We start from the raw sequence: 14,851 nt of genomic DNA, 5'->3' as shown, positions 1-14,851 counted from the left end.
ATTTATACACTTAGGTATATATGTATATAAATATAGCCTAACAAAAGGTGAAAAATTCAACCGGAAACTGCAGGCGCATGCGGTATAAAAATCACGCCCTCATCGACGCCTGATTGAAAATCCAATAAATAAATGGAGTGCAGCAGTCGGCACTGCTGCTTCTGCTGCTTCTGCTGCTGCTGCTGCTGCTGCTGCTGCAATTAATGGCGCTGCACGGGGGCAATTGGTTTAAATCGTTTGCAGCGAAATTATCGTATCAATCTGGCGACGAATTCCCGCAGAATATGCTTTTTGCATTTTATTATATCGACCGCTGCGATCATTTGTGTTGGTTATATTATTTATACAAGTACATTAGGGGCGATGATTTTATTTATTCTTTTACGACGCGTGGTGTGTGTGTTTTTTTTTATTTTCATTTTTTTTTTCTTCGTTTTCATTCTCACTTTTCTTGTTTCAGTTTTTAATTTTGTGTAACCGATTTTCTTTCGTTACATTCATGCCTATGAACTTTTTTTGTTCTCGATTTTTTATTTTTTTTCTCTCTCTATACTTGATTATCGCTATTATATGTACGCACTTTATTGTATTATAATTGTTATCATTACAATTATCTTTATCGCGTTATCATATTATATGTATATAGTATTTTAGAATATGATCCTTCATGTGAACTGATTATACAACTACGTACCTTCTCAATGTTTACAAGCTATGTTATTATTAATAATAATAGTCAAAGTTGCGTATATTTACAAATTTATAATGCAACGCAAAATGTACCTATAATGTACTAATAATAATATCAATAGCAATAATAGTAATAATGATAATGAATGGAAAGAGTGAATATTTATTCGAAGAAAATGAAGAATGAGAGAGGAGAATAAAAGAAAAATCGTTAGATTCGGATAAAATTTTGTGAATTTCGTTGACAAGTTTTAATATTCGCAAAGTAAAAAAGCTCGCAGTGTTAAACACTGAAAAAGAAGAAACAAGGTATACCGTATTTCAATTATTACTTACATTATTATTGTTATTGATATTTTTATCTGATTCTCCTTTGTTCGTTTGTTTTCCGATCACAATACACAAGACAGCTAAAGTGGCGGAGGGTGGGAGAAAAGAGAAAGATGAAATGAGATAAAGGAACGTGAAGTTTGAGTGGATGAGAATAAGAAGAATAATAATAAGAATAGAAAGGAGAAGAGGAAAAAGAAGAGGAAGCAGAGACGCTGGGTGAGATGGGGAATTAATCACGGTCTGTTACCACCCGCCGTTGTTGTTTATGTCCGGACCCCTCGAAGCAGCGTTATTAGCCACGAAGATTGCTCCCCTGCTGAAGGAAGAGGCTGAGGAGCACTGCCAAGGCGCACATTATGGCACTGGAAGTGGACGACGACGATCTGGGGGCCGAGTTGCATCCATCTTCCCGACAGCAGTACGTTTTAGTGCTCCAGGACTCTGAAACATTGATAACGCGTCGGCTCAATTCGGGATATTCGGGGTGGAGGAAGGGTGGAGGATTCCCCGCTTATCCCCCGGGAACGACTCCCCCTCTTGGTTCGGGCGACTTGCCTTAGGATCCCGAAAAAATTAGAATGGCGATAAACTGCATCGTTTCCCATTTGTCTTCGATATTTCTTATCTTTATTATATGAGCCGCTCGTTGCAAGTTCATCTTTTTGATTGTTCGATAGATTCATTTCGAGATTAATTTTTTTCACCCCTGAGTAGATGTACGAGGAGGATTATGGATACAGATTCCTATACCGACAGTTACCGATACTTAAGCCGAGAGACGAACCCTTTCCTGAATTATTCGGCGGTAGGGAATATTCACACTCTGATTGACTTCGTAGATTATCGGATCGTTTCGTTGCTCTACCCTTCTCACGATTTACCCCGTATTACCATAGTTTCATCCCTCATCGGACAAAATTCCTATTCGCTGAATGTCGGCATAGGAATCTGTGTCCAGAACTCTCTCTCCTTGTATATCCACTCTTCCGCATGGATGCGAAGCGATGAAAAGTGTCGAGGCGGTTGTAGGTTGGCAGAAATCGATAATGTTTATAATAAATGTTATTGCGAGGCTGACTAAGTACTATGAGTATTTATCAATACAATTTTAAGATAGAAAATTTATGGGAATAGTTGACAAAAGCTTGGGTATCGATCCTTTATGTCATATTGATTCAAGATTTTGGTTAAAAATCAATTGGATTTTTTTGATTTCATTAATTTCAGGTATTCCAAAGACTATTTTCTACGAAGTGAATAAGAATAATTTTATGTTTACGGTAATATCTGAAAGAAAGACAGACGGAAATGTTTAGTTGAACATTAGAAAAGAAAGATATTTTTGGTGTTATACCTATAAATAGAGATTTGAGTTGAATTTCGTAGAAAGTATGTAAGAGTAACGAATCCCAGGTCATCCTGCTAGTTTCCGGGACAGGGCTTATATGTTCATTTTGTAAGGCATACAGAATGAATTATACAGTTAATTTCAATCCTGAATGAATAATGTTCTGAAACAAATAACCTGAAATCGATTACCCCCTTGAATTTTGCGTTCTTTCTTGAGTTTAAATATTGTTCCCGCTTCTAGAATAATCTGACATTTACTTTTAGAGTAAAGCGGATGCATAATTTTGGTATTTTGCGTGATTATGATAATAATCGCGAAGCTTACTCTTCTGAATGGAGTGGAAACAAAAAATGAAAGAAAGGCTCGTTACTTGCAGGTCAGCCGCTCAGGCATCACGAAAATTAGTATAACGATCTTCTTCTCAAATCGAGATAAAAATGTTAATGAAAGTGTAATTATAAAGCTCTGCAGGCCCCGAGGGTAGCCGCTATTTTCAATTAGCCTTATTCATCGCGCAACTCGCTCTGAGATAAAGTGACAATGCTAGATAAGAGTGTTTCAAAAAATTACACCGAGCAAAATTTCATCCGGTATATCGTTGCAATAACAGTTTAAATATTGGTGAAATTGCAAGAAAATTTTATTACAATCAGCACTTATTTAGTGTGATTGTCGCCAACCGACAATCCAGTGATTTTTGACTTGTGTTCTGATAAGAAGCTCATTATTTATTTCTCACGCAGCTTTTTTTTTCTCTTTTTAAACATTAAGCTTTCTAGCTCGGTATAACCCTCTCTTTCATTCCGTCAAAGAAGTGAGAATCAAGTTCGTAAGAGCCGTTAGTTTATAATAAGGGATTTATCCACTTATAAATAAATCCCGGTTGTGTCGTACGACCTTCGGCAAATGACTTGCACGCGTGAGAAAATTGTGAAAAGGAGACGAAAGACTATGACGAGGTGATTTCCTCGGCTCTCGCTGACCCGGCAGCTCCGTAATGCGGATAAGCAGCTTGGAAGTACCAAGTCGACCAAGAGTCCGCTTGACCTTACAAGGTGGCAATGCGGTCTCGCCATCTTTCCTTCGAAGAGTCCACCGGATGACCGTACACGCACACTAATACGATTGGGCGTCTTCGCGAGCGCAGCGCTGCTGTACCGTACTGCGCATGCGCAGCGGCGATTGCGCGCGCCGAACGAGGCTGCTCCAGCGAGCGGCGGCCAGTGTAAAATCGAGCTATGAATAAGGTGGCTGATGAGACGGGCTCGTCTCGGCGAAATCAAAGGAACGTTAGCTATCTACTGGTAAAAATAAAAGGAAAAGAAAGTAACGTTAGCTCCTGTGTACGTCACAGTGATCATAGTTGTTAAGGTTATATTTTGTGGTAGTCTGATTTGCAATATTTTTGTCAGTTGAATGAATCATGTCGTTGTTCCGCAAACGTCGAATTATTAAACGCAATGGGTAGTGACAAAGAATGGTAGAACACGAGTGACCATGATAAAAAAAAAAAATAGTTATAGATAGTAGATTTTTTGGTTACAGCTAGAGAACTCATTTTCATTTTATACCTGGAACTGTATTACTTTTCGGTTATTGTAGAAAATAAAAATAGCTTAGGACTGTATAATGACTACGACCAGAAATCTTTCTATAAAAAACGACATTTCTTTTGGTTCAAGGGGAGTTTGAAAAGTAAAATAATTCTCAATCATCTGACTAATTTTTTCGTTCGTTATTGAAATTTCGAAACTCGCGAAATATTTGGAAAATGATAATATTCGATCTGGAAACTGTGGAAAAGTAAGGGAATTTCACAATCCAAATCAGTGTCAACTGCGTCAGGATACTCAATGCATGAGGTATAAGATCCCTGGGGATCACATTTGCTCTGTCCTTTTGGAGAGGTCGAAGCGTCCTCGTCGCGACTGCCGATCAAGAATCGATGACATTCAATCGTTTCCTCGTTATTTTGTCCCTGGATCGCAGCGTGCCTCGCATATAGACGCCGCTCTGACAATCGAGTTGACAGATCGTGTATCTCGAGCAGTTGGTTTGACACACCAACGCGTAACGCCAAAAAGTGGGTACCAACCCGTTATTTCGAATGACTGCTGGTCCCTTGAGACGCCGAAAACACTTCGCCAAAATTGCACACGTTCCGAGATCCAGAATATTTTATGCGGGATGCACTGAGAGTCGAGCGGTTTTCCCATATTCGATACTTTCGGGACCTTCGGTTCGCAATTTTTTCAGAGAAGTCTTTACGCCGTTTTAAAATCGATAGTTTTACTACCGGGTTACGAAGATGAATATGTTCGTTTTGCTCGGTTTGAATATCGGAAACGCTAAAAGCAGGCATTTTAGAATCATTAATCTACTTTCTAAGCTTACGTAAGACTCAATGACACCGTTCTACCTTCTGTTTTCAATAAATCTGTTGTAAAATTCTGGAGATCCCCGTAAGGAGAAAACCTATTCAATTGCAAAAACAAAAAACCGTTAACAAACCATATTGCTGACCATACAGTTGATCAAAATTTGCAATTTTCCATAATACAATTATATTATAATTTTTAGATAATTGTGTCAATTTTCAGAATGTTTGTTTTGTTTTTTAAAAATGGAACTGCTACCTGTCAGTTCTACAATTTCCAATAAATGCAGTTCCGGTGGAATTTTCAATACAATTTTCTACGCCAGGTTAGAAATCGTCTTAGAAATGTGAAAAACTTTATGACCCCCCCCCCCCTGCTTTTCCCGCCCGCAGGAAAAGAAAAGAATAAAAAAAAAAAAAAATGATACGTACAGAATGCGAGATTTCGAAGTGTCGAGATATCTGCGAAATTGCAAGGTTCGGCGGAATTCTAGAAGAAGAAAAAAACCGTATCGCGTGCGTGATTTCCGAGTATATATATCTCGGATAAGGAAGAAGCGTGGGAAAAGGTTTCACGGATGGTTAACTCGCGGGTGACGGAGGCGGATTCGATGCCGTATCCCCAAAGCTTCCTGCTAACCAAGCTAATCCTTATTTCATCCCTGTCATCTTCCGCGAATGACATCCGCTACGTTACCTGCCACCTGCACAGTCTATCATAATTATAATCCCGCCTGAGGCTTACACGAAGAGCCTTTCGCAATTTTACCCCTGGTTTCGGATACGCAGGTGAGACCCTGAACTCCACTTGAGATCCTGAACCTTTCGGAAATTTTTTTTTCCTCGTGCCGTTGGCTTTGATACAGGTGGCGAGGCGCCAAAGCTCCACTTCGAACTTGATGGCTGATGCTTGGGTTCGAAGGATTTGGACACTGGCTATCGGCATTTGAGAACGAAATCGGTCACTTTCCGTGTTAGGTAAGGACTTCGAGTCGATTTTTACGACGAATGGCTTACTAGGGGGATTCGAGTACAGATGACCATGAAAGAATGAGTGAATTTTGGGGATTTATTCGAATGAGTTTTTTACGATTGATATATTTGTTTTGCTGATCGAATACAAGAGTCTCAAATTTTTTACTGTGAGTAGAATTTCAAATTCAAACGCTTGCCATTGTAGTGGAACAACGAAAATTGGATCGTGGCAAAGAAGATCAACTATAAAAGAATATAGTTCTCCTCAAATTTGACTTTACCCTGTTAAACCGTTTTTGAGATAGCGTGAGCAACGCAAAAAATGTCACTGAACGAAATGGTTTATACATTTCATGAATGTATCTCCATGAATTCAATAATTGATTCTTCAGTAACGAATAGGTTGCATTGTTTGAATAAAGACTTGGTTAGTATTGTACGGTTCAATAGATGTTCCTCGACAATGACATTTGAGCATTATAACCACTCTATGAAGCAAGATTTTTCGAATGTCTTTCAGAAAGTTTGTGGGAATTTCGTCATCGATTAAAACGACCCCAAGACGTTAGAACCGTATCAGAAACACCAGAGTTTAATCATTCGGAATGTCTCAATTACATCCTAAACCCCCTTTTTCAGGTTGTTTACATCTTAGCTTCTTTCATTCGAATTATCTCAGATTTATTTCTCTCACATTATATGTAGTAGGGATGTTGTTGCATTCATTTTCATCATCGTCAACACAAAAACCCTCCTGGAGATTTCCTTTTCATTTGTTTTCATTTGTCCCTAACTTTTATTCGACGAGTTTTTACGAAAGTGCTAGACTTGCAGGATCAAAGAGAAATCATGTTGAATCGGAAGCGCGAGAATACAGGAAAGGTACGGGAATTGGAGACATATGATCTTGTGTACAAGCCAGGTATTTCACCTGGCACTGAGGTCCACCTGTGTCCTCTGGGTATCCCCCCATAAATCAGAGCCTCGGTCTCCAGGACCTTTAGTCCTTTTCCAGCGGATCGTTTGCGCAGCGCAGGTGTAACGGGGGCGAAAATTCGCCCCGCAAAAGAGCCGATGAAATATAAAGAAGCCTTGCGTATCGGATGGCTGGCCAATCTCTTTCCGAGTTTCGACGCGACCAACGTGACTCATGTTTCAACTCAGTTTACGCCGGTGTCCCGCAGGATGTATTCCTTGATTATAGGTAGATACCTACCTTATCTCTCTACGTGGTTTCGCCGAGGATACTGTCCACATAAATTTTTTATCTTGCTGGTTTTTCTGTATCATGCGACTCGGGACCTGACAACCTGCAGGTATATTGCACTCCTTGTTTTCCATTATTGATTAATGTTTCCTTTTCCTCGGTCTAGTAGGTCGGATCTTCTTTTGCTTTTAAACGTTACGTGAATGAGGGTGAAATCGTCGCTTCGATATTTTTGAAATTTGGTAAACCCTGATGCGGGTGAATATTTTCATTGCAGGGATTTTGGGAATTCAACTCCTTAAAAATTATTTCATAGCTAAGAAATTCGTTAAGACGGAATGAATTGAAGCTGTTGAAGATTGCGATAACAATAATGAATCTAAGACTGAAATTCAATCGAATATTGAAAAATAAACAAGTTATGTATAATAGTATAATGGATAATAGCGCACTTCACTTTACAGGAAAATAGAAAAACGAAACGTATATGTATACGTACACTTATATATTCCAAGCTTGCAAAAATAAATAATAATAACCACAATAACAATGATAATAATTAAAGAAGTACATCAGTAAAGTTAAAAAAAAAAATAAACAAGGGCGAAGTGAAAATTTGAAAAAGAATTTTGACTCCGCTAAATTTTTTTAATTTTACTTTTCAAACGTCTTTAAACATGAATATTCATCAATGTTTAATCGCTTGTAACAACGGATCGATGCCTGGCCGTGCAGAGCAAAGTGTCTATTGTAGCGTGACGAGGGCCTCGACATGTCGTCGGCCAGCGACCCATTATTTTGAAGATAGATTTTCCGCACACCGAAGGACCTTCTGGTGCGAGATTTACCCGACGAATAAGAGGAAGAAAAATAGTGTTTCTCGCCCGGTAAACGCTCGATCAATAACAGGACGGAAATTTCAACCTCGGACTTTTCGCAGGTGCACAAACGGTGAATTTATTTTAAGTGATTTATTTTAACACGATCCGGTTTGGAAATAATTAATTTTTACTTCTTTACAGGAGAAAGTACAGATCTGCACAGTTTTTGCACGTTTTTAATGAAAAATCGTAAATTTTCATTTACATCGGTAATAGCGACTGTACACATGCAATAATTTTCTACGCGTGATAAAAATAAATAAGTAAAACGTGTTCATTACTCGATGAGCAATTTTTCGTTACAATTTTTATCGGAATAGATAATCTTTTCACAAAATTCGTCTCCGAAGTCTGCGAGAAAATCTCGATGAGTTACATTTTCTAACGTCTCAATTAATATTCGATTCAACATATTAAGTATCGACAAAAAAAAAAAAAAAAAAATCTAAATTCCGCACAATGTTGTAAAATATTTTATAGAGATTTGTTTTGAAAAATTTGATTTTGTCTGATTGTAAATAAATTTCGATACTTACTACGGCGTTATGCATTAGTTATGTAAAATTTTTTATTATTATTACACCGAGTTTGTCGAGTATTTCAAGAAAATTAATGAATTTCTTACACTTTTTGATATAAATATTAATTTTTAAGATTTTTAAAGAAAAAGAAAAACCGATCATTATCCAAATCGTGCATATTTACAAGAGATGTTCATGTATTTTTATCTTGAATACGTTTAAAACTTACGTTATAAACTATATTATTCTCCTATCAGTTCCTAACTTATTATTGACGATTGTTTGAATTTTTATAAAAACAAGGAAATCGTTCGTTACTTCTACTTGATGTTCGAAAAGACTGTATTTATAATTAAAATTCTGCTTGTCTATCTCGATTTTGTAAATCCGCTGCATGCCGCGTTGAGCTGTGTCCTTTAGATCTCGGATGATTTTTATTTTTCCCATATTTTTCAAATCTACAGGTTCGAATTTTCCAAATGAAATAAACCACTTGGCTTTCTTATGTAATATAGGTACAGCATTGATGGATGTTGCAAGGCTTTTCGCAGAGAATTTTTAACATCGTTACGTTCGCGCTTTTCGCTGCATGCAAAAGCGTTGCAAATCTGCACGTCACACGGTATACGAAATTTCCGATAAAGTCTCTCTTTTGCGAGAATTTCTATTCACTGGCTTTTGCTCTTTATTCTTTCATCACTCTTCTGACTTTTCTGTTTTATTCAGTTATACACAGCTGTAAGTGCGGATTTGCAATGTCGTACGGATGCGTTCCACTTTCTCCCAACACCAATAGAAGTTCTCGTGAATAGTCCGCTCAATTTAATATTTCTTTCTTTGGTAGCTGAGAAAAAATAATTTTCCTTTTTTTGCTTCTAAAGTTGAAGCGAATTCAACTGGTTGAATGAAATAAAGTATGAGGTCAGTCATACATACTAAGTAGCTGAATTCTTATTTGCATAACCTTTGCGATTGTCATTATTAAAAAAAAAAAAAGCAAAACTACGACCTAATTATTTCAAAATACTATACTAATTATACATAATTATCATGAGAAGTGGAAATTTTTGTTTTAATCAAATCTTCCAATTCACTATTGTATTTTAATGAAAATAGATTCGCTTGAATCTAGGAAATTCGTACGTTTTATTAGAAAAACCCAATGACGATTATTATTAGGTATATTAACTTATACCGTTAAAATAATTTGAATATATTTGATTGAATGATTTTATTTCATTTCACCCAATTGAACGTCAGTAAAGAGTGGAGAAAATTACTATAAAGACAAAAATAGAAAACGGAGTGGAATAATGGCTCAATTATTTTCTATCGTCAAACTGACCTTTTTGTTGGCATTCCGGTACACAATCTCGAACAATGGAACCCTCGCTGACGTATTTCTGAAAGAAAAAGAGAAGAATTAAATCGTATCTTGTAATTCAAAATTTTACACGATTTAGGTCAGTATCCGTAAATTTTTTCTTTGAATTTCAGATAGACTTGTTTAAAAAATCGTCTAAAATTCGTTGTAAATTTTTATGAGTTGGGGTTACAGAGCTCGTATGGAATTCTGATTACACAAAATTGAAACGAGAAATCCTAACAGTAATTATACGCATATTTGATAAACGATTAATCGAAATATTACCCGGCTCTGAAAGGATGGAACCACAAAAAATCGATACTCTTTAATAATCTCTCCGAAATAGTTTCGTTTTCCAGTATGGAATTCAATATTGCCATTAATCTATTAAAATCAATTGAATATTTAACGATGCGAAGATATAAAAAAAAAAGTAGCCCAGTGAATTCGAATGAAATTATTGTCTTCCGAATATACCGAATCATCGTAGATTGAAATCGAACTACTAGTTTTATAACAATTTTCGAGAAATTTAGAATAAAATATCGATATTCAAGCTTTCGAGTTTTCACAAATTTATCCAGTATTTTCATTTTTGCATTCTTGAGGACACCTAAATTCGTAACTTGTGAATATAATTATTTGACACGCGTTATGCAATCGGTTTATTCCATGCAACGAGGGGACCCCCATTGGCGAAATTGAATCTTGCGATTAACAGATTACTCAACGTCAAGGCGTAAGATTCCATATAATATATATATATATATATTATATATATGTACGTATATAGCCGCGTGCCGAATCTGCGGTATTAGGTCGGAATCCTGAAAGCTCTCACGAAACTTGAGCGGAAAACTTTGGCCAAAGTTTCACAGCTCCAGTCATGTCTGAGGTGATTGCCTTTCGCTTCCTCATTTCGCCGCATGCGATGCGAACCTTCAAACCAGCCTAATCTTATTGTGTACACGTCAAGGCGGAATATGCCCTTCGCACTCTGAACGCAGTGCGTGTAACATTCAAAGTCGATTCCGTTAAGCGTTGATGCGGAAACGAAGGTGAAACAGATACCCTGTACTCTGATCCGCGAAACTTATATATATATATATATATATATAGACGCAAACTTTGCCAAGTTTTGTAAAACAAGAAGATTTTTCGCTTCCTTTCACCGTCGACGTGTCGAGGAAAAAGGAATTTTTATAGCCGGAAAAAAGCTCGAACCCTAAAGGTTGAATGTAACTTTTTTTGTAATTAAATTTTTTACTTCTAATTGTTAGCACATTCTTCCGTTAGAAAAATACGAACCAATGTTTATTCTGTGCGCAGAAGATTTCTCATCTTTTCGAATGTGTAATTCATTCGGAGACAGTTGTTTAAATCCTTTTTCTACATTTTAATTTAAACAAATTAAGCTTTTCATTCAATGTCTACAACATTTATGTCTAGACTTGTGTATTTTGTTGCATGAGGTAAATTTATGTCAGGGACACAACAGATGACGATATAGTCTCTAGATTTTTATTTCCGTTTTTTTTTTTATTCCTTCTTGGACGAGTGAATAAACTTTCCTAACCGGAAACCCTTGTCCCATTGTTTCCGCGTTATTCTTTCATACTGAAAATTAAATGCAGGTTTGAAAAGCTTAGACTTTTTTCTGATACTTTATACAAATTTAATTACTTTCTTTTTCACGCTAATTAACCGCAGTTTTCATCAGGATCCACTGATATTCAAATTTGAATATTCATTTCTGTTATAATAAATAAAGTAGACGGTTCTCATTATTTATTTATCATTTGGCGATATTGAGGAGCAGAAACGTAACGAGATATGAACTGGAAACGTTTCACGTGTATCCGTATTACATCGGGACGTTATAATAATACAGTCGAGTCGTTTGGCAACGAGCTCAAAAGCTAAAGCTAATTCAAATGAGATTGCCGCACCGAGAGTTCTCGACGAACAGGAAGTTGGACTTGACGCTAATTCACGAACGATGAAGACAAACGAATATTGTAGATATGTATATACATAATTCTCTCTCTCTCTCTTTCTCTCTTTCCGCCTCTGAGCTTTGTCTAACAACGAATCGTTGCCTTCGAGAATGCCTTGGAAGTGAAAATACAATTTCGTGTAGTTTACGACCATGAAGCTCGAACCGCAATTTGAAAGTTGAATACACCATCCGTATTCATTTAATTATGTTCAGCTGACATTTAATTTTCATATTTATGGTCTATTCTCGAAGTTCCAAAGCGTTTATCCAAGATATGTGTGTAATTGTTTTTATTAGAATTGCCTAATTTTCATTCAGAAGAATCGTACTCTAAACGGTGGAAATTATTCTTTGCATTCACAGGCTGCGTAATATTTAAAATAATTGTGCTTCGAATATAATGTATATTGTGTTGGAACTGCAAAATTATGCAGTTGTGCATTCCTTAATTTCAACCATCTTTCGAACAATTATTGAACTTGATTATGTGTAATTCAAACCAAAAATGGTATTGCATCATTCGTTACAGTCCTAGATGTATAATTTTCATAATATTATAGAATTTTGCAATTGTATTCATATTTCGAATCATGAACATTTGTCTTTTCAAATTCAAATTGCAATTATGATACTGCAAATCGCTTTCGTAAAACGGTTCAAAAATCCATTTTAACAAAAGAAACAGCAATTGATTCCAGCGACACTTTCCCTGTTTATTTATGCCATTTCTGTGGTAATTGAGCGCATGGCCATTCGAATGAAATACCGATTCGAAATGACGAAGTCTAACCCACTTCCGGCAATTGGCGCGAAGAGGAATCATCCTGTGTTCAAAAAACGACAGCAATGTATCGAATTTGCGAGGGCAACAAGGGTCGGCAACAGAAGATCGTAAATGAGCAATATTGCGACCGAAGAGCTCTCATCGAGGTTTTCTTCTGCTTCTCCTTCATCGCGGTCATCATCATCATCATCATCATCATCATCATCATCATCATCATCGTCGTCGTAGGCTTCTTCGACCTTTTTCCGGTTCATCTCTGTCACACGGACAGTTCGCCAACCGAGACCAGAACCTTGGCGGAAAATGAAAGACGCGAATTCGTTTGGCACAATTCCTTTTGCCAAAAAATCACGTTTGGTATGGTGGAAAATAGATTTACTGCCACAGTATGATGATTGGTATTAATTTTACTGCTAAAAAATGTCGATGTCAACTTCCGGAGACTATATTTTAAAGCAAACATCGGTAGCAAAAGTCCCTCTGTAAAGTGGTCGACGACATTAATCCCAACCCTCGAGGGCCGAGGCACTAAGTTTTTCTTTTTTCCTCCACCAGTCACGCTTCCAATCTCAACTGGAATCTGAATTCGGGAGGTGTTGAGGAACCAGTGAAATTCTGAGAATGTATCCCGCCAACTGACTCATTTCCCAGCTGGTTGGGCTCGAGGAATTCGCTTGCAGTTTCCGCCAGCTGTGGGATCAATTTGCCGTTTGTCGTTCATCTCTTTGCGAAAATTGATTCTTCTCATAAATTCTTACAGAACGATTCCTCCGTTTCTCTAGATTTTTACTCTCTATCTACTTCTGAGTTTATCCTTTGAAATTCGCTAACTCAAGCGCTCCTATAGTGAAAGGCAGAATTTACTGATCTTCCTCTTTTTCATCTTCTCTTTGCTTTCGTTTGACGAACAAAAAAAAAATAAGTTTCGTTTCACTCGTTGGACTCGGTTTATTCTCTACATTTCCTTTCCCTCTCGGGCGACACTCCAACTTTGTGTTTGCACCCTTCTTGCATTCTGTGCTACCAGCTGCGCCCCTTAAAACGTTACTCGGGATTCCTTGAGGCCGACACTTCGCACCTAATGACCCCCCCCCCCCCTGCCCCCCTAAAGCTTCAACTCGTGGCCAAGTCCCATTTAATATACGTGCCTATAATCTCCGCTTATTCATATAATCATCATTTGCAGGCCAAGAACAGAGTATCTATCTGCAAATTTCAGCTGAAATGCAATAGTTTTTGGTATTTACTCGTTTCGCAATTTCGAATTTTACTTGAGAAGTGCTAAAGGCACATGAGTGAAAATGAAGTTTTTCAATCTTGCTGACGGAATGATCACTGAAATCCGGGATCCGTTATGGATGAAGGAAATTTTCAGTCCAGAAAACAATTTCCGAATTAAAGAAATACGAAATTTTAAAGACCAAACAAGTGCAGGTCAGGTTAATCGAGCTGAATTGAGTCAGAATAAGAAAATAATAAAAATTATATAAAATGTTCAAAATTGAATTTTTGTTCAACTCTTTAGTTGAATGTGAATTGAACATTCAGATGAACTAATGGCGTACATAATTTTTAAATATGTTTGTGTTATGAAAAAACCGTGTCAGCTTGAGTTTTTGTGAAACTCATATACGCACAGAATCAGTTATTATTTATTGTTATTACATGAACTTGCGAATTCGGCGTTGCAAAATTTTTTTACCTTTCAATCTTATTGTCAGATTATGAATTATTGAACTAATATTTCTATCAAAATTCACCTTTTCAATCTGATTCTGCATCAAGGTGGACAATTTTTCGATAACACTAATCAGAACTAAATACATTCATTAATTTTAAAATACCGTTACTTATAATCTTACCGTTTTTATACTTTTTTGACTAAATCGTACACCTGAAATTTTTGATTTACTTGAAGCTTAAAATAAATGGTTTTTAAGAAATCCTGTTCAATATATGTCCAGATATTGTTAAAAAATAAAGCGGCAAAAAATGGTGATTTTTTTAAAATTCGAAAGTAATTCCACGGTTATCGAAGGAGAACAGGAAACAAAAGATTTTTTGGAAACTGTGATGCGAAAAGTTACGGCCTAATTGTGCCACTAATTGGCAATAGACGATTAATTTTAACTGAAAAAAAATCTTTTATTACTGATTTGAAATTTTCAAATAAGCTTTCACGCCATAGATATGATTGTAATCGTACGACGGGTAAAATATATCCAGGCTTTACCGCACTTGTGCGCTATTTGAACAAGTTTTGGATAGAAATGGGATGCGATTGCGGTCAGATCCTCACTTGGCACGGCCGCAGCTTGTAGAAGTGCGGGATCGCTTCGCCCTCGCAAAGAACGCGTCGAGGATAAG

At 36.9% G+C, this 14,851-nt stretch overlaps 1 protein-coding gene across 1 annotated transcript in view; it reads right to left on the bottom strand.

Moving 5' to 3' along the window:
* Window positions 1-845: 845 nt before the first annotated feature.
* Window positions 846-14,851, bottom strand: part of LOC124409405 (lymphocyte antigen 6G) — a 54,536-nt gene continuing 40,530 nt past the window's right edge. The window contains exons 3-4 of the mRNA XM_046886997.1: window positions 9,681-9,738; window positions 846-1,464 (exon numbers count right to left, since the gene is read on the bottom strand). Coding sequence (XP_046742953.1) covers window positions 1,316-1,464; window positions 9,681-9,738 — 207 coding nt within the window. The 3' untranslated portion in view covers window positions 846-1,315. The remainder of the gene's footprint in view (window positions 1,465-9,680; window positions 9,739-14,851) is intronic.

The sequence above is a fragment of the Diprion similis genome, chromosome 8 (genome assembly GCF_021155765.1).
Source record: "Diprion similis isolate iyDipSimi1 chromosome 8, iyDipSimi1.1, whole genome shotgun sequence".
Taxonomy (NCBI): Eukaryota; Metazoa; Arthropoda; class Insecta; order Hymenoptera; family Diprionidae; genus Diprion; species Diprion similis.
This window is presented reverse-complemented; position numbering and strand designations above follow the sequence as displayed.